Source organism: Perissodus microlepis, chromosome 23, assembly GCF_051167445.1.
Source record: "Perissodus microlepis isolate ML-2025 ecotype Zambia chromosome 23, ASM5116744v1, whole genome shotgun sequence".
In the NCBI taxonomy this organism is placed as follows: domain Eukaryota; kingdom Metazoa; phylum Chordata; class Actinopteri; order Cichliformes; family Cichlidae; genus Perissodus; species Perissodus microlepis.
In genome coordinates, this window is record NC_140482.1 from 41174774 (window position 1) to 41201166 (window position 26393).

Genomic DNA, 26393 nt, shown 5'->3' on the forward strand with positions numbered 1-26393 from the left:
TTTGTTTTGACCTAGAACAACAGGAAGTCACTTTCAAACCTGTAACAAAAACATATTTCGACATTAAAGACAACACAGACGGCATTTACGTGTTTAACACGACCGGCACTTCAGAACAAGGAAACAAAAGACGAAAATCCTTATCAAAAATAATTTTATTGATTCAGACCAAAGCAAATGGAAACATCGAAGAAGAGCAGCTCTTCATCATTCATGGACCCCAGCCAAGAAAACAAAAACAAAACAAATCCCGATTAATCCAAATCCTCGTCCAGTGTGAACATATTCCTCACTCCACTTCAAGAACCAGAGTGGCTATTACGTGGACTCAGTGTGATGTAATATTCAAAGACATTATGTCAGCTCAAGTGTAATTTGGACCAATGCAGCTCATCTGCTTCTCTCTGGTCGAGTCACAGTTTTCAGCAATAATTTAAGATTCAACACGACTGCTCTGAATCACTCAAAGTTCATTTAACCGTTAGTGCGTTTAAATTCACAAAATTGAGACTGAAATGAAAAAGCAACCAAAACAAACGTAATGTGACTAAATTCCCAGCCACACAACACCGTTAAGGAGGGAATCTGACAGAAAACAGTAACAAAAGCAGTAAATTTAAAAATCCACCAAAAGTGAAAGAAAACCAAACACAGCTGAAACTTATTAGACCACCCAGTACAGGTTTATGCCATAACTAACAGTATTGGTCATTTCCAAAATCATCTGTGTTTCTGTTAATCCGCCAGTTTGTGCAAGCTCTTAAATCAAAATGATATTGGTCCAGTCTTCCTCCCATCACCCCCAGTCAGTCGCGACAGATGGCCGGCCCTTCTCTCAGCCCGGCTCTGCCGGAGGTTTCTTCCTGTTAAAGGGGAGTTTTTCCTTCCCACTGTCACCCAGGTGCCTGCTCAGAGGGGGTTTATCTGATTGGTGGGGTTCTCTCTGTACTATTGTAGAGTCTTTACCTTTATAATATCAAGCACCTTGAAGTGACTTGTGATTTGGTGCTATATAAATAAAAATGAACTGAAAATAAAATCATTGAATTTTCAGATTTACCATTTTACAAACAAAAATACAATAATAAGATAATAAAGCACATTTTCCAATCAAGATGCCAAATTAAAGCTATTTTCTTGCATTCCTGCAGAAAAAAAATGTTTAATTTCTGACTCCTCTCTGAGTCCACTGTGCCGGCTTGAATTTGGGATTAAAAATGTGAATTTAGTTTATTTTGCCTAATAAATAACAGCTGTTAGCTATAAACAAGCTTTTTGATACATTTCTAAAATATTTGTGTTTTCTTGTTGATGACAGGTGATCTAACACATTTTTAAGCGCTGTATCTATATCACACAGATTACAGAAAACATTTCAGCTCATACTGGGGTTTAAAGTGGTGACAAAAACTGATTTTCCTTTATTTAATGTAAATATACATCTAAACACACATTTTTTACACAGTCAGTGTGGCGCCTCAAATTCCCTGCAGGCTGCACGGAAAATAAAATCATGACTGTCCTGATTTTTTTAAAGAAACTTGCTAATTTTCCCTTCTCCTCCTCTCTAGTTGGACAGAAAATAGTGAAATTCACAGTAAAATGTGTCACTGCTGGTAACATTTAACTGGACAGTTATGGAGGGCAGCATTTTTATTTGTGTGCAGTGCGCTCAAACTTAGGAGACATTAACCAAATAAATGTTAATCTTTGTTATGACTCAGGTGAAATTAGCACACATGTTGGCTCAGGGGACGGAGATTTTAGGCCGCCGTCGTCTGAGGCGGTTTTTGAAGAAAAGGTACATGACCAGAAGACACAGGGAGGACAGGAAATAAAGGAAGACACACAAGCTGATGTCCACTTTCGAGAAGCCAATGGTCAACACGGACATCAAGCGTCCCTTGTGCCTCAGCTCAGCCTCCTGACCAAAGTACTGGCCCGCCACGTCTCGCTTCTGCAGCCGCTTCCTTGGCCGCGCAAAATCCAGATCAAAGCCTGCATCCACTGGTTCCAGACCCACCATCCCCAACCCTGCGCCCAGCTCCATGCCGAGCCCAAACACAGGCCCGGGCTCCTGCTCTTCCTTTCTCTGCAGGCTGCGTCGTTTGACTCGGGTGGAGGTAGCCATCTGCAGCGCCTTGGCCTTGTAGTGCTGGTTGACAAACGAGTCGAGATCCACAATGTCCTCCTGCGGGTCTCTCCTCATTCTCACAAAGCTCGGCCTCTTCCGAGCCTGCTGTCGGCCACGACCCAGCTCCATTTCAGGCTTGGCCCAAGGCGTTGGCTCAGACGATCTTCCTACCATGTCACCTGCTAGTCCATCCTCTTCATCTTCCTCTTCTTCCTCTGCTGCTGTTTCATCCTGTGGGCCTTCTTCCTCTTCCTCCACCTCCCCGCCTTTTTCTTCCTCTTCCTCCTGCTCAGTGGGTTCTGTTTCCAGAGGATGTTTTCTGAAGTCCAAGGCCTCCCTGGCTCTTCTCTCTGCGTGTCTCTCAGCTATGTGAACGACCTGCTGGCTGGCATGTTTCTCCCTCTGTTTCTCCAAAATCTGGCTTTCACTCTCCAGGTAGTCTGATGGGAAAAGGGGAACAAACCCAAAACAAATAAAACATATGTGGTTCTCCCTTCACCAACTTTCCAAAAATCACACTCTATGAATCTAGGACCAGATCTTCTCAGACTATATGAAGGAACATTTGATCCCATTTGAACTTAAGATACACAGTTACTAGTTTACACTTAGAAATTTAGCAGTCAGTTATTAAATGCATTAAAAATTCAATTAGTAAACAACACTGCTTTATATATGTGTAACAGGCATCCAGGTATTATGACAATGTATGTTTTATTGTAAAATGTATCTATTTAGATTGTAAACCCAACCAGGGACAATTGTTGAAAATTAGCAGTAGCTATAAACCTGTGTGCGGCACATCAGTTTCATGTCTTGCACTTGAACTATGTTAAACTGCGCTGTCCCTTTTAAATAAATAAATTCAAATTCAAACAGGTATGCAAACTGCCCAATGACATTTTTTTTAATTTATTTTTTTAATTTTTTACTTTTTTGGATCAGTCTAATTTCTGACCTCCCAGTTTGGTAAAGTTCTTGAAGTTCATAAAATGTTTTCAGTCAAACCTGTGAGGATTCTGTCGGAGGAGAAGTAGGTCAACAGGAACTTGAGAACCTCGGTCAGGTTCCACGTGTGCTCCCCGTTGTCCTTTACTGCATGGCAGGCTGAACACATGTCGGGTGGAGGCCACTGGATCTTTGGAAATTGAGGATCTTCACTCAAAGCACCTGCAAAAGAAACAGGGTGAGCAGATCGCACAGTGGAGTTTTAAGCACTTTGTTACTGGGAGAATATCAAACGTGCAACAACAGACAGGAAATCAGGATCAACTATCACTGCAGGTTACATGCACTGCACTGTCAGAGGCCTCAGAAGTAAACTTCACATCTTCCTTCTACATTTATGACCATTTCATTCAGAAAGATGTCCTACACTTTATTACTGATATCCTTTTTAGCCCTTTTACAACAAAGAGAGAAATCTTACAATTAACGCTACAATTTTACCATAAAAAAAGCCTTTTTCTGTATTCACACTGCTGACAGAACTCAAGTATTCAAGAGATTTAAAAAACAAATGCAGACTGTCTCAGTGGCTTCTTTCACAGCCTCAGAGTCACACTAACAAACTCAGAGACTGTCTGTAGCAGATGAAGCGACTTCCACTCAGATGCTTCTTCTATTGTTGGTGCACACTGACAGCAGGATGTAAGTGCTTTGAGGACTGGATGCAATCTGCGCTGAACCCATTTGATCTTGTCACAGCGCTCGTAAAAACTAAGTGCCTATATGCATATGTGTATGTATGTATTTAAGAGTGTATATGTAAATCATCTGTCTGGGTGTGTGTGCATGTACTCTATGGATTGATATTTTTGTGTGCACTTGTGTGTGCGCGCTCGTATGACAGGGTCTAACAATGATCAATGGGCTTCTGGGATGTCCCAGTGGGAGGGATGGTGAGATAATAGATGTGGCCAAAGTGGACAGCTTCCCCACTCATACGCGCACCCACCCGCCCACACACACACATACACCCACCCTGTTTTCAGGCACCTTGGTGCTCTGAACCACCTGTCTTGTCCCTTTACACCCCTTTGAAAGCAAAGTCCAATCTCCAAATTGAACATGAGACCAAGAGAAGCCTCAGCGGGGAGCTGCCCTTCTAATGAATTAGAAACTTTCTCCTTTAACATGTTTTCTTTTATGTAGCCGCTGCCCACCAACGCCGCTCATCACTCACACATCACTCGGCCTTTGTATGCTTGCAAACACACTGGCAGAAGACACGTACACCCACACAGAGGGCAGCATCTAGTAATGAATTGCTTGTTGTCACCAGCAGGCCATTGTGTGTCTGAGTGTGTGTGTTGGTTTGTGTTGGAGAAAAGAAGGGCGGGGGGTGCAGAGCAGCAGGTCTGTCACTTTACAGGACTGTCAATTTACATCCTCCTCCTCCACCACCACCACCACCTCTACTCCCCCTTCTCTCCACTGCTCAAGATTAATCTCAGTCATATGCATGTGTGTTTGTACTCTGCATACAGTACTTTACATAAAGGATACATCAATTTTACTGTGTGCTGAATGGGTGGCTGTGTGTGTGAGAGAGTGAGAGTGAAGGGGGGCTTTTAAACATTTCAGCAGGTGAGGGTACACGTGCACATACATCCAGTATGCATCTCCTTCCTTAGTCTAATCAGCTCGCCACGTTTGCAGCCAGGGTGACTTTAGCCACAGTAGCCATATCCAGATTGCCACAATAGCCCGTCACAGAGATGTCATCACTGCCAGGCATACATATTCATCAGGTATAAATATGTATTGTTCAGCACGTCAAACTAGCTTCTTCAGCAATAATCCTGCAACCACACCAAACAGTGTATGCCAGCAGCATGGCTTCAGGTGCAGGGGTGTGAGTGAAGGGGGCTAATAGTCAAGATTTCATGCTTATTTAAATAATTGGAGAGGAAAAACTCATTTAGGGATTGTTTATTGTATATCAAAGTTTCTGCTGGGGTTGGATAATAAATATCAATATTTCTTGTTTTAATTGAAAAGTGTGAACATGTAGCCCGATTCATTCAGGTGACACGTGCTCTTTATGGAACTACTTTCTGACTTGTGCTAATTTTAGATCATTTCATAGCAAAGTTGTTATGCAATCTATACTTTTATTATGAAATTCTCTCATTACCTGGAAAGATTTTATTGGACAAATATTTTTGGGAAAAGAAAATGTTGCTTAAAAAGTTTAACTTGACATTTTTATTTGTCATTCACTTATTTGTTTGCAATAGCTGCATGTTTGAGTTAGTTTATGCTATTTAACCAAGCTGTCGTCCTGTGTGTGTGCGTTATGTTTACTGGGACGTGCACAACAAGCCAATTCTGATTTGACATGCACTTGTGATTTTGTTTAAAGGGTCAGATTTACAGCAAACCTCAGTAGTATTGATGCATCTTGAATAGACTGTGTGGATCAAGAAAAAGCAAACAAGAAAACGCCAACGTTTCAGATAAAGGACGTAGCTGTGCTCGCACAATGTCCGGGTAATGACGCTTTAACAAAAACAGAAACTACACAGAAGCAATAGTGATGGTTTTAATAAATAAGGAACATTTTTATGCATCATTCGTTGTTTGTTTTTTTTCTCCATTTGATCTTACTGTTAAAAAAAAATTACACAAGTGCGATATAATTTTAGGGGAACCATCCACAGCCAACAAAAACATCCCAGGAGGCAGCTGGAGCCGCTGCAGCAGCAGTGCTATTCCATCTGTAGAAATGTGAATCAGTCTCAGCTGTTGACAAGCAGCAACAGGACTGAGCTGCCACCAGTCTTAATTCTGCCCGTGCAAGAAGGCCGAGGGCCCTGGGGCCTCTTTGTTGCCAGCTAAATTAATTGTTGGGCTGCTTTACAAATAGCTGCTCTTTCATGCATGGCTGCTTCTGAAAGGAGGGGCGGGGAGGCCTGCTAAAGAGCTCCACTTTAGGCAAAGAGGAGGGGAGGGGTTGAGTGGATGGAACGCGCTTTCCTCGGGGAGACGCCGCCACTCACTGCAGCAAACGCTGCCAAACCCTCGGCTCCTCCCTCGCTCTCCCCTTCTGATTCGCCCGATTTAACCTCAGTGCCCCCCCCCCGGCGACAACTTGACCCATACAGAGGAAAAAGGGGAGGAAAAAAAAGGAAGTGTGTGTGGCTTGTGTCAGGGTGTTTGCCACCTGCTGTCACACATTACCCTGGGAATTGTACGCAAAGCGGGCCGGCTCCTGGGGGACGCATCCTGTGAGGATGCTGCACTATTACTTGTCAAGCAGAGGATATGAGTCCCAGGGGATGGTGAGTGGAAAGAGTGTAAGCTACAGAAGAGAAAAGATGGATGCATGAAGGGGGAGGTTAGATGGTGTTTAACTGTCTGAGGAGCCGCGGGGACGGTGTACTGCTGGCCTCTGCTGCTGAGGACACAATCTGTCCCTTAGACAGAAGAGGGGGCAGTCACAGAAACACAAACAAAAGGCAGTGATTTAACAAAGTAGGCTGTTAATGACCACGCCACGCCTAATAAAATCAGGAACACAGAAAAGGGAGGAGAGACACTCCGGAGCTGTTTAGCACTCGTGCCTGATGTGAAAAGAGGAATTTGCTGACAGAGCACAGCGAAAACGAAAAGATTATATTTAGAAACCTGAACCGAGAAGGACGGACAAACCTGGAAATACAGAGAAAGTTATGTTCAACATTAGATATGGATTTTATTTGTAGGCAGCAGTAAAAGTTATTACTTGATTAAGCAGAATATAAAACCATAATCTGGCATGGATTATAAATAAGGAAGGGCCATTCAGACAACAGTGGGGGTACACTGGGTGTGAGAGAATGGGAGATGGCACGGGGGGGGGGGGGGGGGGGGGGGGGGGTCAGGAGAAAATGGGCGAGGTGGAAGCAGATGATACTTGGAGGGCTAAGACGTGGTGACAGCTGGTGTCTGATCTGAGGATCCATCCTTCCTCCCCTCAGCCTCTTTTAGTCATATTACGAAGACTAAGTGACCACGAGGGGAAGCTGGACACACACACACACACACACACACACACACACACACACACACACACACACACACAAACGAAGAAAGAAAGAAAGAGGGAAGTATGTGATGGGAAAAGTGGGAGGGAGTAAAGTAAAGTTTAAAAGAGACTTACTTTGATCTAACGTACATTATTGCAGAAGCTGCAACAAACCATCAATTTTTAATCACTGATTAATCCATGTGGTCCAGTAATGAAAAATGCAAATATAATGCAACAAGTGCAACATCTTAAATGTGCTTGTTTGTCAGATAAACCACCTGAACGTTTCATTTTATCATCTCCATATTTAAACAAATAAACTGGTTTTATCTCTTCAGCATCATTCAGTCGATTAAACATTACGTCACCAGTTTAAACACTAGTGGCTTGGACTGCATTTCTCATCTTTTTTTAAATTGTGGGTTTCATACAACTTGGCTTTCCGTTAGTTTATCTAATATTTGTGAAACCATGCTCACTTTGGGGTGACTCACACTTTTATTTAAAGCCGTGTTACTGTATGTTAGTTTAAGTCAGAAATTAGTCCCACGATAGAAGATCAGAGACATTTTAACATCATTAAAGTTTGAGAGCTGAAAGAGGGAAAAGAAGATTCTCCAAAGAAGCGACAGATGACTGAGCCAACTCCTACCTGCCAGTCTGTTGTTGACCACGTTGTGTCTGGACCACAACCACAAGACTGCTGTGGGCAGTGATGTCACCTGCTCCAGAGTCTCTGCTGCCATGTTCTCAAAGTGTCCCGCACACTCCCTGCAGCCAAAGAAGTTGTGGACGTAGCTTCTCATCGCACGCAGCACCTCCTGAGGATCTGAAGGGGAAAAGCAGAGCAGTGCACAATGCTTTAAAATACATTACAGTACGTTTAAATTCAACTTTACCGTAGCATTTATTAAATCTGTCATTTCCTCCAAAGTCGCTCACAATCGCAGGCACATCTAAATGAGGTCACAACTGCAGAAACGCACCTGAGCATGCACCTCCTGAAGGTTTGCCAGTGGCAGCGAGGATCCACCACCCGCTGGATTCCCACGATTACGTGGGAGTCACCCAGAGCTGGGTTAACCCCCATATTGAGATGAATGGGATAATGCAATCTGGAGATTAAAGGCCGTTAACGCTCTATGTGAATGGTGGCCCGGCTGTTGTCTCAGGACTCCAGCAGCCCGCAAACATATTTCCCTTTAGCCGTTTGCTTTTGTCCTCAGCTTAGCAGATCCTTTAGATGTTCACCAATCAGCTGGTGCGAGCACGGACAGGAGCTTTGAGCCCTTTATGAAAATAACGATAGGCCTGTGGAACACACCTTTGATACTGTACGGGTGTATGCAGATATGGATAAATGATGTTTTCTCTGATAGTCAGAGGTGTGTGTTAGTGTGTATGCATGCGCCTTTTAAGCCGTGGTGGTCTGCGGTGGGCCAGATGGACACCATTTTTGGCCAGTCCATCTGCAGGTCACATAATGGTCTGTAAACCTGGGGATTAACCTCGGTGTGGATGTATATGAGTGTGCCTGTCTCTGTGTGTACTGAAGGGAGATTAACGTCCCTGCCAGGAGCGGAGCCTCTGGTCATCTGCCTCCTCTTTTTATTAACCACTCACATTCCACTAATCTAAAAGAATCCCGTTTCACACAAACAATTAGGCTCAATTTGAACTGTTAAAAATAACAATATAAACTAACTCATCTCTGTCAGATCAGGTCACTGTTGGGAAGGAAAAAGGCCAAACCAGAGCTCATGTGTTTACAAAGCTCTCTCATCCTCAGTCTTCCACTGCATGTTTGACCTCTCAATGACCTTTTAATTCATTGCAACACAAACTGTGTTTGTACCTGAGCCTTTGCCGTTAGCTTGAACAGTAAGAACATGGAAGAGAGTCCACACCCCACAGGGATAACGTCTGAAGTGGGGCTGTGAACCCTGGCAGCCCACCCACCTCACGCCGTCTGGCAGCGTAGAGTTTGGAGACTGAGAGAAACAAAAAGAAAAACAGAAGAAAAACCAAATTACAGGTAAATGTGAAGGACAGGAAACAAACAAGCTAAATAAAGGAAATCACATTTTCTTTCTCGTCGTTTTAAAATAAAGCAGGAGGTCTAATTTATTATAAACCTGCACGCTGATCTCTTACTCCAGTGAACATGAGATCTGCTGCATCTCTGCACAGGCCCGACTCTGCAGATGAAAACGGACCTGAACAAATGGATTACTTAACCTCGTGTGGTCACTAGAGCTTCTTGGCAAACGCTATTCAGCTTTTTAGGAAATGTGGGGGGGTTTTCAACAAAAGGGAGACCCATTTTATGATTCTTCAAAGGAAAGAAAGTGTCTTAGTGTTCAGAGAAGCTGGAAAGTATCACCAGGCTTTTCCTCTAAATGAGACAAAACTCTAAAAGTAAAGAGTCTCTCCAGCATCTCGAGATCCGTTCAACTTAATGAAAGCAGCTGCGTGGAGTTTCCTGATCAATGAGAAGTCAATCTCAGGTTAATGGCTCAGCCCTCCACTAATGAACAGAAGCTATCTGCATCTCTAACCACGAGCCACAGTTGAATTCAACAACATATTTTCTCTGACATAAAGTCGTTGCACTCATTGCGCTGCACTGCCATCACTGGCTTGATTGACAGGGTTACTCAGATGTCAATAGTAAAGATTTGGTGCAGAGTCCATTTCCTCCGAGGCGGAGTCTATTCATACCTTCCCATTGATTCATTGATCCATTGATTTGCCTGCTAAAAGCTAATGATGTAAGTAAGTGAGTCTTTCAATTTGTGAGCGGCTGTACACCGGAGGCACGCGGGCTTCATTCCAAAGACAACAGCACATAGATTTCCAGCTGCATGCGCTGGCACAGAGACAAGCGCAAAGCAGATACGGCAACATCTGGATGCTCATCTTTAAGAATATTTTTTACCCCTAAACTTGTACAGGTTTTTTTTAAGATGTATTTTTTATGCCCATTTTGGCATTTCTTTGACAAATTATTGTGCTGCCTCTGAACTGATTAAGTGTCCAGACCGACAAGTGACCTTGTGGCTAAGCAGAACGAGCCAGACGCTCGGACATCAGTCTGGGTGTATTTTGTGATGACCTGCCCTCTGTTCTCCCTGCAGCTGCTCATCTGTCTGCTACTCTCTCCTCTCCCTTCCTTCCATTGGCTGCTTTGGCTAACAAAAAAAACTGTTCTCTGTTTGCATTTATGTACTTTCTAAATGTAGTCTGCAAATTACAAACTATTTTTGAAACCAGTGAACGCCACAAACATAAACAACGTTACTACAAATAATTTGGATGCACCAAATTCATTTTAATAATAATAATAATGATGTATAATTTGTCCCTGTCAGAGCTTACCTGTGCATCATTTTCCAGTTTTTCTTTAAATGCTTCATATGAAATGCGATCTCCAGTCTGCTTCTGTAGCCAGGAGTTTAAATCCTTCAGCAGGTTCGTCACTATAGGACGGCCTGGGAAGTACTGCATGAGGAAGAACAAAGCACAACATATTCATGGTTCGCAATACAAACAAGGAAAACAACTCTAATGAGTTCCAGTAAACAGACTAGAAAATGAAGGGCATTTTGGGGAACAGTTGCAGGTTTGAATCCGTCGATTCATTACTGGAATAAGAGACTTATCACCAGTGTTGGTCAAGTTACTTGAAAAAAGTAATCAGTAACTAATTACTGATTACTTCCCCCAAAAAGTAATCCGTTACTTTACTGATTACTTATTTTCAAAAGCGATAGATCTTTCAGCCCAGTTCTACTTTTTCTGCATAATCCATCATACAAAATGTAACCAAATGGAAAAGTCTCTTTTTAAAATTTGTTTTATTAGTTTTAATCTTTTAACTTTATGCATCAAGCAAAAAATTAAATTATATGCAACATTCTCTGACTGGAAGAAATTAGTTTAACATTTAAACCTATTTTCTGCACATTCCAACACATAAAATAAAATATTTTTTTTGTGTTTACACTCAGTCTTTCAAATAGATGCAAGTAAAACACAGCAGAAAATAAATAAAGTCACAGACTAGCGGTCCTGTTGCTCTATTTTCACCTGTAAAGCAGGAGTGGAGCAGGCGGAGGTTTACCCTGGTGCAGGTGTGCCGCAGCGGTCAGTGGAAGAATCTGCGAGTTTCTCTGAGTTTCCCATTACGTGGTAGCTACTCGGTGCTTGCTCGGAAGTTTAGGGTTTTTTTTCGCTGTGAAAAGAAGTTTTCTTCCCACGAACAACGGACGCTAATGTTTTTGTCACTTTTTATGGAATCAAACTCAAAGTAAGGTCAGTACTTCCACGCTTTAAACGCTGCACGCTCATACTCTCTCTGCACTGATATATGATCCATTGTTGATCTGCACACAGCTGTTGTCACGAACGTAGCACTCGCTTACGTCACTGTCATGAGACATTCTCGCAAAGAAATCACGGTTTTAGTAACGCAGTAACGCAGCGTTCCTACGGGAAAGTAACGGTAATCTAATTACCGTTTTTTGCAATAGTAATCCCTTACTTTACTCGTTACTTGAAAAAAGTAATCGGATTACAGTAACGCGCTACTGCCCATCTCTGCTTATCACTCAGGCTGTCGCTGTATACGTAGTTCGAGAACCAGAAATCTCATTTCATGCATGTCACTCACTCTAATTACATTTGTGTTGTTAGACTGCAGTGTAGATTACATTACTGCAATAATGATTCCAGCTGAAATTTAATTGCTTGCACAAAGTTTCTACAACTAATTTGATTCATGTTATGAGCTAAACATGCAACTTAAACTAGAGCCAGAAAAATCCATCTTAAATGAAACATCTGTTTGTATCCATTACATCCAATTCAGCCTGATTCATTAAAACCCAACTCCTGAACATGTTTCTGATAGTGCCACTCACCAGCTAAAACGTGTTTTCAAATCAACATCTCAGTTTCAACCAGCAGTAGAAATACTGCAAAGGTCCGAGCAGCACTTCTGAATAATACCTCCAGATCATTAGGATTATTGGAAGTCATTGCATGCATGCCTAAATGATGCAGTTTGATGGAAAACACTACGGGCCCCCCAGAGAACTGCTACGTGTCCAGGTTTAAAACAAAGGGGGAGCATGCAGTCGTGGTTTTAGCCTCAGTGATTAGATTTACTTTTAGAGCAAACCACTTATATCTCTGTTTAAAAAAAAATAAAAGAAGTTTGGCTTCTTTTAAAGATAACATTTTTACACCATCTTTAATTATTACATGTCTACTTATAAAAACACCCTGTAGCTCTGGTTTAGAAAGAAGCTACGGAAAGAAAGAATAATATAGTGATGAAGATGTGACGACACGGAACGCACGTCTTCACCCGGGTAGAACATTTGTTTCCTAATATTTCACAAGCTTTACAAAAGATTGTGGTTTAAGGTTTGTTCCTGCTCAGCACCTTTAAAGAATTTCAGTAAATGTGACAAAAGCCAAGCTTGAGCCTCTTCATTCATTAAGATCCATTTCCTAAGCCACTAACAACCACTTAGGTGTTCCTCACTCGGGCTTTCTCCTGTTGTACATTTACTCCTCACGTCACCTTGGCAACAGGCACAGCTGTAAAGAAACGTGACACTGTAACTAGCAAAGTGGGTAAACGAAGCGGGAGAGGAAATCCAGCTGATGGGTGTCTGAGACCAGTGATGACAGCCTTAAGACACACAGAAAACACGTCTGCCCGGGGCTTTCTGACTGTCGGAGAGACAAGACCGCTTTAATAAACTTTGGCTTAATGTGCTTCCTATTCTTACATTAAGCCTCTCGCTGGAATAGGTTATGATAACGTCTCGTTTCTCAGAAACAGACACAGCAAGTAAAGCTTTTTTCCACAACTTATCCCGTTTTTACGAACGCACTGGGCCTCTGGAAGCAATACGAGGCAAGAACAACAAAGCAGGGGAGGATGTCTGTTCACGGGAACACGCCTGCGTATAAACACACATTGCAGCGTGCAGTATAAGGCTGGGCCTGCAATTCACCACACACTGATCTGTGCGTTATTCCCACTTCATCAGACCTGCTGCGATGTGCTAAGAGTCCTGCTCCGACACATGTGTCCCTTACAGCAAAGCACTAATAACTCTGAGCACAACCTTCCACTATACTTTTTTTATAATCCATTAATAGACAAGTTGACTGAGTATACAGAAGTAAACGGAGGGTTTTCTGCAGTTTCAGAGTTACTTGTTAAGTAATTAATTGGAGACAAGATCGGTGTTCGTGAAACTCAGATCTCCAGCTCAAATAAAAAGCTGACATCATGTGCAGGTTTGACTGCCTTAATAATTATATAATTACAAATAAAGAAACCAGATGAATCCTGTAGCCTGACAGCTTTGAGTGGACCGACTGACTCACCAAGCCCCGCCTCCATACACACGTACACAAAGTTGGAAAGTTGGGATGTGAAGAGCAGCACAAAGGCTTGTGACGTTTGCTGCTCCGGAGGCACAGTGATAATAGGTTTAGGTGTGGATCCGAGGTCTGAATGCCAACTGGTTGGAAAAGCTCATTAAACAGCCATATGAATTTAACCAGAGGAGGAAACGCAGATGTTTTCCACTAATGCGTTTAGGTCAGCATCACCAAGCAGCCCTATTCATGAGCTGTGCAGGTTCGGTAATCGTGTGAAAAGAAAATTTAAAAAGGAGAAAAAAGAGACTCCGACGGTTTCAGTTTGCTCACATTGATCTAAATAAAGCTTCATCCTTCCTGCCTGGATGGTTCACAATCAGTCAGTTTTCACCAACAGCTGCTTAAAGTAATGCAGGCAACACTGCAGCATTTAACAAGTTTCCTTGTTTAAAAAAAATTGTTAATTATTAAACTAAAATGTCATTGTGTGCTTTTTCTTTTTCACTTCATAAATATTATCAGCAACACTTGGCTGGCATCAGGAGAAATTATACTGGCAATATATTAACAAAATAAAACCATTCAGCTGACAGGACGATTAAAATGATTAATTTATGGATGAAATTCTGAATGAGGGACGCCTGCTGATTATTGATTTTCTTTTGCTACTACTTTTATGATCTCTGCATCTCTCTGCTCCAGAGATCTTCATCTGTATCTGTCGCTGTATCTGCACAATGTGCACAAACACTTCACCTCCTTCCACCCTGCACCCCTCCTGCACCCATCCCAGTTGGACCATGACAATCCCATTCACCCCGGCAATATGTCATTCCTGATCCGATTAGTATCAGCAGCACTTGAGAAACCGCAAGCTCCTTGTGGTGAGGGTCCTGAGAGGGAGGCATCTGTTGGCTCTAACGGGGGAGACCAGGCCAGGCCGGGGGCGGAAGCCAGGGGTGAAGGCCCTCGATAATCTACTGCAGACACGTGCCCGAGTGGAAACCAGAAAACAGCAGCCTCATCCACACACACACACACACACACACACACACAAAATACATCAAAGCAAATTGACAAATTCTGAGGGAATGCTCATTAAATCTGTAATATGATTCATAATTATCTGGACAGCTAATTTTAAGAAAAGCCAAGGCAATCTTGGCAGCGGAGGCACTTTTACACATTATGTCCTGGGCCGTGGCGTGAGAAGGCAGAAGTCTGTGTTTCTTTAAACGAAACCCCTCCTCTTAATTCTTTGTTTTATTCCTCAGCCCCTTTGTCCCCTCTGGGCTGAAGGGCTTCTTTCGAGAAAAGCGGGATAGAGGTGTAATCCTTAAAAACCTCGCTGTAATGCTCTCATGCTTCCCAAGATCCACTTTTTTAATCCTCATATACATGTAGAGGATTCATAAATCCGGCTCCAGCCTGACAAGATAGTAAATCTAGTAATATTACGACTGGGTGCAAAAACAAAAAGATGTCACGGCTGCCATCTACAACATGTGGCACAGAGATGTGATGATTGTATGATTATGGAGAAGAAAGAATTCATGGAAGTGTGATTCTTTGACAAAGCAGACTAATTAAAAAAATGAATCCAGGAAAGAAGACGCTCAGGAGGCAAAGGACACAGTTATTTGTCTAATAAGAGCCAATTTTATATATTTATTGGTTTTCTTGTCTTAGTTGATGAAAAACAATCATTAGAATCCCTTAAAACTATAATTTTCAGACTTTTTAGACAATTAACTGGATACACAGAAGAATGACAAATGAATATGCTGATTAAATTAATACTGAAAGCATTACTTGTAGGCACACGTGAGCCTGTGCATGGAGCTTTCCACTCACTGTGGTTCAGCTCACATTAAAGAGTCATGATTAAGGAGCATGACAACAGAGTGAAATAACACTGACATTAAAGGTCAGGCCATCGTGAGTCACTTTCACTCTAATCTAATCACATGACTCACACGTGGCGCTCAGGTGTTGCGTGTGTTTTTGTGTTTCGTTTTAAACGTAGCGCTTTAGTAATCGGGTGCAGAGAACAGGTTGAAAGTGAGCGATTTTAGACGAACCAAAAGGCGAGTCAAAGATTATCCAGCTGGCTGCACTGTAAACACGACCTGCAGGCATTTCCTGCGCTCGTGTCCAATCCGGTCTCACAAACAACTCCTAACAGCGAGTCTGGCTTAAAGCATTCTCACCATGCAGCGAGAGCTCTCAGTCAAATGTCAATAAGGGCCGTCGAGTGGCGGTCGGCTGTAACAATGACGCCCTCCTCAGCAACACAAAGCCCCGCTGGGCTGCCGCTCCATTCTGGTAAGGGGTGGGGGCATGCTAAAAATACCACTGGGACCTGCTGCTATTCACTAAACAAACTGGAGCTAATAGGAGGCCACAGTGCTCTGCCACACACACACTGACGGAGATGGCTCTCTACGATGCCTCCCTAGAGAGCGAGATATAATCAGAGAGATTGGTGGCGGACTAGGGCAGTGAAACAGGCTGGTCTGTAGCCAACAGGAACAGGATAGCAGGTCAGGCCTCATCATCACAACATGTTTGCCTGGCTGGCACACTTCACACAGAAAGGATTTAGCAAATAGAGGTGTAAGAATGCAGCCAAAGGCAGGGCAGTAAAAAAAGTGGAGACACTGTGAAATTTTTGGGGAAAACAACAACAACAAAAAAAAAAAAAAAAAAGGAGGAAAGGGTAACAAATGACAGTGAGAGACACACATCACTCACACGCACCCACAAGACTGGCATGGTCACAAATATTTACAGAAATGCTTGTGTGAAACCACAAGCAGGAAGACAGCATGAGCCTGTGGGCAGCAAGCAGCCACGCTTCAATTCCCCTGAGAGGCGCCATCAATGCCCACGAGAGTCTTTGGACTTCTGCTCTAGTCAGTGCCATTCACTCCGGCTTTCTGACACGTTTGTGTGTTTATGAGTGCGCATACAAACAACAGCACGCACAACAGGATATAACTGTAACAAAGTAACGGAGACCAAAGTTAATAACGTATGTGAAGGAAAACAAAAGCCAAACGCTGGAACAGGAAAACTCAAATCTGCAGCTTTAACCCACATTCTGCTGTCTCAATCTCCACCTAGTGGTGACCTGCTGCAACTGCAGGACTTGAGCTACAACATCGCCTGATGAAGCAAGTTCATGTTCAGCAGATTTGCTAAAATTGATTATTTTTAGTTTATTTTTATCAATATCTAGAAACAAACTGTTTTTAATGCTTTTCTGACCACAACAGTGTTCAGTAGTCAGTATACGTCAAGATAACAAATCCAATGACAATGAGGAGCAAACTGCTTTAAAAAATACAAATCTGCTGTTTTTTGTACTTGCTGTGTCTGAAAATTCTGCTAACTGTACCTTGGCCAAGACAGAGATGTAAGCCTTGAGAGAAGTCAGTGCCCGCCCTTGGAAAACAGACTGAGCACCCAGCTCAACGCGCAGGGAGTAGTGCAGCGTTGACTCCAGGTCTGCCATATACACCCTGAACCTGAGTGCAAAAAGCAAACAATCACATCAAGGCGAAATATGACAAAGAGTCAGTAAAGATGTTTGTGGATGTTGTGTCTCATTCATACTTGTCGAACGGTCTCCAGGGATCCTCTGTGTTGTTTTTAAGGAGTTCGGTGGAGACTGGTGGAGGCTTCCCTGACCGCACCACCCCCGGTAGCCTCTGGAGGGCATAAGAGTAGAAGGCACGAGCCTCAATGTCACTATGGGAGAAAGGGAGAAGTGAGGCCATCACTTACACAGGTTAATACAGGATGTTTTCAGTGTGAAAGTGCATCTGTGCACAGAGACGTGCACACTGAGAAATGCAACAATCACACCTGAGTAACATTAACGTGTCCGTATCTGCAGCGAACCTCAAAAAGCAGTTTTCTGTTTCGTTTTTTATTTCAGTTTCAATCTTTTGTCTCAGCAGTCCAACGCCATAAAACCCTTTTTACGACCTGTATTTTTCACGGCCGTATATTTTACACACTTACGGGAATGCATTTTAAATACTAGGCAGATGGTGCCAGGGTAAGTAGGAGAGAGAGGTATGGCTGATCATTTAGGCATGTGATAACCCTGCAACCACAACCACAACCACTAAAGCGCTCACCACCCTCCATCCCTCACATCCTCCCCTCATTTTCCTTCTCTCCTTGTCACGGACGGAGAGAGAGGGAGGGGGAACGAGAGAGGGAGAAAGAGCGAGCGAGAGCATCGTAAAACTTGAACAGGATGGTAATAAGGAGGATGGATACTCGGGGCCAACGCTTACTCACACCAGCCTGGGACTCAATTACACCTGCGTGTGTGTGGGAGTGTACAGATGTGGAGGGAAAGCCATTCATCCAGCGATCCCCAGGGCCAGCAGGCAGGCAGGCAGGCAGGCAGGCAGGCAGGCAGGCATCAGGGTGAACTGAGGGGGAATGCATTCACCTGGGACCAGCACACATTACATGCATGAAGGATGTGAGACGCCACCCGCACGCTCGCGCGCAGACACGCAAACACAGGCGCACACCACTGTGCTCTCCCAGGATCAATCAGACATTCAGCGATGATGGGAGGCCATCTGTCGCCGTGTGTGGCTGGGGCTTGTTTGGCAGGTGAAGCCAGAAAAGCAATGGCATTGTTTTCATGCAAGAAATTAAAAAACCTCCCTTCTGTACAGTGATGGAGATGAGGGGGGCTGGAAAGGGGAGAGATGGAGGGTGAATAAATAAAACAGCAATAAATCATTTCCTCTTTGCATTTGTCAACTAAAAAGAGTCCTCTTTGCATGCCAAGTTATTGAAACAGCCAAACAAAGAGGCATAAACAGCAGATGAATTTGCAGGGTGAGGAATGATCAGCGCCGCTTTATGATGGTGAATAATGGAGTGATTTTGATGCTCTGATCCCATTAAGAGGCCAGATGTTTAAAAATATTCTCATGAATAGCGTTCAGATAATGAGAACACTACCAAGCTTTTCGGAAGAGAGCGGTGCTGCCGCGTGTTGAACAATGACAACCAAAGGGGAATAAACTTGGTGTTTGTGCAACTCTGACCCAGTTTGAAAGGAAAGAAAACAGGTAAGAGATCCATGCAGGGCACGGACCTTCTAGAGGTTCATTCATGAGGTGGCAGATGTTTCTACAGCCAGTGTGAGCAATGCATGTGCTTCTCTCAGGCTCACTGCCTCAGCTCAGCCATTCAAAAAGAATGGCCTCATTATAATAATGCAGAAAATCTGATTTTTAAGTTTTGTGCGCCTGTTTCACGTTTGATTGCTTTGGGCAAGGAGCAACTGTGTTGGACTGAGAAACAGACATTTCTACTGGAGCCTTAGGCTTTCTTACGTTCTTGTTAGTGCTTAGCCAAGGTTACTGTCACATTTTAGCTGGCTGCCTCCACTTATGTGTTTACATAGTGTGGTCGGTTTTATAGTGGTGCTAAACTGGTGGAAACTGCGCCCGCGAGTCTGCACTGGTGCTCACTGCTACCCTCTTTTCTCACCTGTATTCTCCTCTAGTAACCGTACAGCGAGGCCAAAGCGCACGAAGGACACGTCGTACAAAGACCCGTAACTGCCCTTTTATGTTTGTGCTGTACAGTCCAAAGTTCTGCCCACCCACAGAGATGTTTTCACTTTCTCGCCGATTAGACCGATTCTCACGATGTCCAAGAGTTTATACGGAAACAACAAGGTCACCAAATAATGAACAATAACAAATGTCAGTCAGAAAAATCAAGGAAATCCCTGAATAACAAGGTTGATTAGACAAACTGAGTAAAAACATTAGATAAGGAGTGTGTGGGTTGTTTCAAATATTTTGATTTTTTTTCCATAAGATCATCAGTATTATTATAGAGCATGCTGAACGCCCTTTCATTTTCCTTATACTAGAAAAATGTGTTTCCTAAACTTGATTTTGTCACTTTTTCTAAAAGGAAAAGCAGTTTGATATGCAGTAGATACTGTAAAGACTCTCACACTCTGAGTCTGGTGAAGTTGCCTCCAGGATAATAAAGGTAACAGGATGGAAACTCGGTGACGCCCAGTTTGGTCACCAGGCTTTCCTCAGTTTTCAGGACCCTGCGCACCGCAATGCTGTCAAACTGTAACAGGTCCAGGGTCACCTAACGTACAAAACACACACACACACTTTACCTCGCCATGTTTCATAATACGGACCTATTTAATGTTAATACGCCGCCGTTTGACAACAAACACTGCAAGCGTTTCAGTCACATCTCCGACGTGTTACCTCTCGGCCAATGTACGACGTGGCATCTTCAAAGATGAGAGCCAGGTGTTTGACATCGTTTGTCTCAAAGAAGACGTCGACCTCCATTTGGCTGGGGGGGGGGGGGGGGGGGGTGGAGAGAGAGAGAGAAAAATCAGCAAAGACAAATAAATAAAAGTGAATCATTATGTGTCTAAAGGTCATAATAACAGTATTTAGGGTGCAGAATGGTATGCGTGTGTTTAATGTGTTACATGCTTTTCAAGAATGTATGATAGTTTATTTTTCTTTTGAAAAAATAAACTAAATGAAAAAACATAAACAAAAACACCACCTTTCTGTCATTTCTCTGCCTCCACCTAAAATACTAAAACTTTACAACGAAATCTTCTCCACCTGTGAAAAAATAAATAAAAAAGTCTGCTTGAAATTCTTTTTTTGCTTAAAAAAAACAAAAACAAAAAAACCCAACTGCATTTCTGAATTTCTGCTCTAACATGATGCTTTCACTTTAAACCTGAAGAGAAAGACTTCCTGGGCCTTCCCCTGCTGAACTATGTGTGCTTTAGTTCATGTGTCTGCACATACTGTATGTGTGTGTGCCATGCGTAGGCACCAGGGCGGCCATGTAGTAATAATGAGCTAATGGGGAGTCTTCTGAGTCAAACTGAATTTGTCATAAACTTTAGAAATCAACTTTTTTAACCCCTTATTTAAATTTAGAGTGAACAGGGGTTTTTTTGTTTTTTTTTTGCTTACAGGAACAAATTCTGCCACTAATAAACTACAAAATCCACAGAAGGTTGAAGATATGAAGTAAGTTCAACAAAAAAAATAAAATAAAATACACTGGGAACATGACAGATACTGGAAAGGCTCAATTTTACTGACTACAGATAAACAAAGGTGTACACACAATCGAGTAAGAGGACAGAAACAAATTCAACACAAGTTATTTTATGAAGGCAGAGTAACAGGAACTGCAAAAGAAAAGTGAAAAATATTGAAATAGAACTTGTTTTGTGGAAACATATGTTTTGTATGCTTGTAAAAGTATGGGACGTGTGGAAATACATTTTGTGGATGTTAATGTTGTAAAATTAAAGTTATAAGAATCTTTTATAAGTTGCTATATGCGCATTAATTCCTTCAGCTGGTCATTTAAGCCCCATGGTAGGTGGTTGCTAGGCAACACAGAGACATCATAATATCATATTAGATGAGAACCCTCGGAGGCCAAAGATGCACCTGTGTGCCAAGTTGGGCTGCTGAACCCCTAACTGTGTAGGAGTTACTGCAGCTACATCAGCTGGCTTCAGTCGCGAGTGATGATTAAACAGACGAAAAGACTGCAACTGTAAAACTGCTGATAAAAATAAGTTTATAGAAACTAGTGTTTCTGCTTGTGTGTTTACCTGGTGGGCTCCAGTGGGGGGCAGGCAGGGGGCCAGGGTTCACCATGGGTTTCCAGTTTGTCTAAGATCTTGTGACGGAGGTCTTGAACATTACGGCTAAAGTCTAAAAATAAATAAATCAAAAATGCAAACATTTTATTACAGATGATCATAAACTGACACAAATCCGTATTTACCAAAACATCAATACAGACGAGTCCAAAACAGGCAACTGTACTCTTAGGTTGGTGAAATAAATGATGCACAGTGGATATAGTTGTATGTTTGAGCTAAACCAAGACAAAATAATTAGAAACAAAGGAGGAAGTTTGAGGGTTAAGCATATTGAAATAACACCATGACTACACAAGACAACTTATGGTGGTGTTTGCAAGAAAACAAGCTGAAGGCTCGGTGAGTGTCCTCTCTGTGTGTAGTAATACCTCTAAAAGGCAGTCCTTCATAATCAGGCTTGGAGTAGGCATGGAAGAACTGAAAAGAGAAAACAAAGACGGAGGTCTCAGTTAAGAAAAGATGAGAGAGAGAAGTGAGATGTGATCAGACGGGCCGCACAGCTACGAGTGAAGCAAAGTCATGTTCTGTAATATCTGATGGGGGGGGGGGGGGGGGGGGGGGAGCCCTCCTCTTGACCTCTTCCTGGTTAAAATGAGTAGCAGATGTTGAAGCTCCAGTGCAAGTTCAAAACAGAAGGAGCTCTTTGTTTTATTGGCTTTTGATGCGTGAACAAGAGCTGAAGCTTGAACACACTCTGCTGACTAATCAAGTATGAATGCAGATGTTTGAATTTCTGCGAGGTGGCTGCTGATCATGCAAACGTTGAGCTGTTGCACAGCATGTGGCAGACTGACGAGATACTGCAGCTAATACAAGAATAACGTTTTCAAAATGACTCCTTGATGTTGAGACTACTAAAAGACAAACTACACAAAGTATTGTTTGTTTTTATATACACACGGTTTTCATACTGCCTTAAAAAAATATGCATAATTACAACAGTATTAAAATCTAGAACAGGGATCCGTGAATATAACAGTATTTGATTCAAAGAGTAAAAAATGGGACCGTTACTCATGCAAAGGTTTAACCATCATCTGCAGAATATGATCAAATCTTTGCATCACTGCTGGAAGAGCTGAGAAGGAAAAGCATGGACCTTCATGGGATCCATCTCCATGTGCCACCCCTGCACGGGGGAATGTGCTGGACTTATTTCTAAACAGGATTCATTAATGCAAATAGGGCGAGCAGATCCCAACAAGCTGAATGTAGGACAACAAGTATGTTTGTATAACACAATTTGCAGTTTCTGTGATAGTTTTCTAACAGTCATGTGCTACTTTTTTTTTTTACCCTCTCTGTCTGATAATCATCTGCTTTTGTACGCTCGTACACTGACACGTCATTATTTCCCCAGTGCAAAACTGAAAATAGAATAGAGGAAAGACAAAAACACTGAGTAACAGTTGTAGGTTGTGTCAGCCTTTATTTTAATAGCATGTCTTTTTCCTCTGTGAAAGTTTCCAGCCTCTTCTAGTGAAATATGCACACCTGTGACTTCAGCACGAGCAGTGAAACAGTGACAGTCTGATGATGGCCTCTCGTGCTTTCGTTGTAGCTACTGAATAAAACATCGCCTCAGTATGTGGGACAGGGGGTGGGAACGAGGGATAGAAATGCTGTGTGCTCAAATCTAAAGGGGGGGGGGGGCTTTGGTCACCCTACATGCAAACTGTTACATAAAACCATATCAATGCTCAACCATGTGAAACTCAGGAGTTAACAACAGACTGCCTTTTCAATTTCTTTTCAACTTTCTTATTTCTGATGTCTGAATAATTGTGATTTGCTTTATTCAGAGAACAAAGTTGTTTACTTTCTTTATGTTCTCCTTTGTGGATCACTAAGGATCCTAACTCTACCTTTAACTCATTGTCAGCGTGCTGTGGTGCAGCACCTGGAGACCAACTACAGCTCTAAGCTTAGTCAAGGGAACTATGGGAGTCAGTTTCTCCTGAGAAAACCTGCAGGAGCAAGCGAACCACACAGAAACATCCTGCCACTCAGGGGGTCCGAACATGAGACTTTCCTGCTGTGACAAGACAGTGAGCCACTGTTTTTGGATGCCTAATTCAGCCTCTTTTTCATATAATTCATATAATCAGCAGCTTTAGTGGAAAGAGTGAATTTCCACACAACACCCATCATAAAGGAAGAAACAGCCATGCAGACAGTTCATATATAGCATACGACCTTTATTGTGGGGTACCCTCGGACTTTGTAGGTTTTGCAGACCTCCCTGTTCTCCTGATCAGCGCAGTCTATAGCTGCCAGATCCACAGCCGGCTTCCACTCTGAACAGACATCAAACAGAGGGAGACAGACCCACAGTAAATATTTATTTACAGTCTACTTTGCTGTGTACAGTCCATCAGCACTGGATGGGGCCCCGAATTAGTCTCGATCCATGAATCAATATAGAAGGTACGGGCTTTTAGGATGAAAACTTCTAGCTATAAGCAAACTGTCAGCTGCTACAGGTGAGCAGCATTTTCCTTTGATATTCGTTTTAGAAACCTTGCTTCACGAGCAGGATTGTGGCAGTCCACACACCCGACAGAGGTCCAAGGCTCATCTGGTGCTGCTCCCTGTGTAAAATCATTACATTGCGAGCATTCCTAATCCCTCCACAAATCCTACTGTGAAATTACTTTGCCTCCAAGGCAGGCCGTTTGATAGCATGCCAAGCCATGGATGCCACTGTGGACTGTGAGTGAAAGCACTGGACTGAAATACCCTGTGACTGTGTTGGGCCCCAGCCATCATCAGAAACTTCGTCCTTAACCATCATCCTAATTATATTTGCTCGGATGCTTCTGTGAGATTTTTGTTGGCAGCGGCTGCAGGAGCAACTCTGAGTTGGAGAGGACGTGAGAGCAGCGAGCAAAATAAAAACACTTCCATTAGATCACATGCTCTAATTAACAGATGGAAAGTGCAGCTTGGTGTTCTCATCATTTCCGCGCAGAGATGAAGCTCGGGAAATGTTTAAAAAAGACTAAATTATAGATCCTTAAAATGTTTAACAGAAGCTTCTTTTTAAGGCAGCGAACAAGGCCAGCTGTGCAAAGCTGGAAGTGGACACAACGAGAGTCGGAATGACTGAAAGCTTTCAAATGTTGCTGCTGCTCTGTACACACCTTTAATGTCTCTGGCCAGGGCTTTGTACGTCGGAGAAAAGGCGACACAGTGTCCGCACCACGAAGCGTAAAACTCCACGACCATAGCAGCTGTGGAGTTGATCAAAACAGACTCCACATTTTCCTGAGTTAACAACACGATCTGGTCCGAAGCCGTGTACAGTCCGGCCTCCGCGGACGGAAAAAGGAGGCACAAGCACAACCAAACCGCAGATGTTGCCATCTTTCTGGGATGTGTTTGTATTTCTTCACACCGAGACGTGGCACGGCCGAAGCGCCGCGCCATCTTCCCCCTCCGAGCTGCTGCTGCTGGAGCTTCGAGTCGTCTCTCTGAGCGCACACACTCACTCCGCTGTCACAAAACTTGTCACAACTTTTTCTGCCTCTGCCTTTTTATGCCTTCGTGGGTCCTCCCCCTGCCGTGCAAACCCAAAGTGCCATACAAACAGCGCAACTCCGCACGATCGCCCATTTGTCGTCGCTTTAAACGCACGCTGGAATAAGATGAAACTATTAATTCATGACGATTTAAAGTCACGTGCAGGACACGACTCTACGCAGGAAATGTCATTTAATGGCTGTACAGACTTTAACTGCGAAGTAATACGCGTCCGAGCACACGTTTAGTTTTACGTGTTTAGTTTGTGGTTTTCTGCAGAAGATACAATTTTGTGACGAGACAGAGTTTTGCATTTTGAGGGCAGGTGTCCTTCAACAGAACAGCCACAGAGACACAATATTCCGTTTATTTCCAGCTTTTTATGTATAACGTAAACACACTACACTAATGAAGAAAGATCCCTAACAATAAAAAAAAAACAGTCTTTGAGGAAGCATTTGGCAACGGTGGGAAGGAAAAACTCCCTTTTAACAGGAAGAAACCTCCGGCAGAACCAGCCTCAGGGAGGGGCAGCCTTCTACGGAAGAGGATTAGGGCCAGTGGGGGAAAAAAGTGGGCACGTCTTTTTCCTGAATTCTGATTTTTTTCCAGTGGCCCTAATCCTCTCCCGTAGCCTTCATAGACTCACAAAGACTACAAAGTTATGAAATCAACACTGAATGGGAGCAGAAACAGAAGTAAACCTGTGCAAAACTCACCCACAACAGAAAACAGACACATGCTTCCATGTAGAGGGAGCTGGAGACAATTTACAGGTCTGTGCAAAACAATTCTATTATCTGGAGAAATGAAAGTAAAGACCATTTCACAGAATAAGCTGCATTTGACTGTTCAGGTATGACTGTATTAGAAATTTACTTTGACACAGAGAAACACAACTAAGAATCAAACTGTATGTTAAAAAAGGAGACCTTGTTGTATGCTTGTTTTGACCAGACTTGTATCCTACAAGGTGAAAAGAGCCTTTAAAAGTTACCCAGGACACACTTTGTGAGTTGTTTTCAGTGAGTTTAAGAAAACAGATAAAACATGGATGGTATCCGTGTTTTGTTTTGTTTTCAGGTGACTCTAATTTAGGGGGGGAAAGTGCAGTTTTATTGAAACTGTGATAAATCCAATAAAACTGATACTCAGCAATTAGGAAAAAACAAACTCTGGTGCTGGCGTCACTTGGGTTGATGTAAAGTTGATTAGTTTGCAGTTTTTAGATGAAGCCTAAATGTGTTTTTCAGCCCTGAAATTAAAGTTAGGAGAGCTCATTATGCTGGAAAAGCAAAGGCCACGATCTTCAACACAGCCGGTAACTTTATGCATGGGACTTCAGTAAATATGGTAAAGTTATTAAAAACACAATCTTCATTTTCCCAAACTTGGTTGATTTTATGTTGAATGAGTCTTTTTCTTCTTTTAAATGAAAACGATTCACTGATGCAGTGAGATGGATCTCCAACTCTTCTGCTAATTTGCAGATAGCTTTGCAACAATAGCCTCACGACTGCGCCCTAAAACAATGTGACACGACTGTCATAAAAGCATTCAGACGGAAAAACCAGCAAACAAACATC

At 42.8% G+C, this 26393-nt stretch overlaps 1 protein-coding gene across 1 annotated transcript; it reads right to left on the bottom strand.

Moving 5' to 3' along the window:
• Positions 1 to 137: 137 nt before the first annotated feature.
• Positions 138 to 24957, bottom strand: qsox1 (quiescin Q6 sulfhydryl oxidase 1). Its single transcript, XM_084921647.1, has 13 exons — positions 24429 to 24957; positions 23482 to 23582; positions 21654 to 21702; positions 21232 to 21334; positions 19838 to 19928; positions 19564 to 19709; positions 17172 to 17306; positions 16954 to 17083; positions 10527 to 10649; positions 9004 to 9139; positions 7801 to 7977; positions 3143 to 3304; positions 138 to 2574 (listed from the first exon to the last, which is right to left on the bottom strand). Exons 1-13 carry the CDS (start codon positions 24712 to 24714, stop codon positions 1748 to 1750), a joined length of 2466 nt encoding a protein of 821 aa, XP_084777773.1. The 5' UTR covers positions 24715 to 24957; the 3' UTR covers positions 138 to 1747.
• Between the last annotated feature and the right edge of the window lie 1436 nt (positions 24958 to 26393).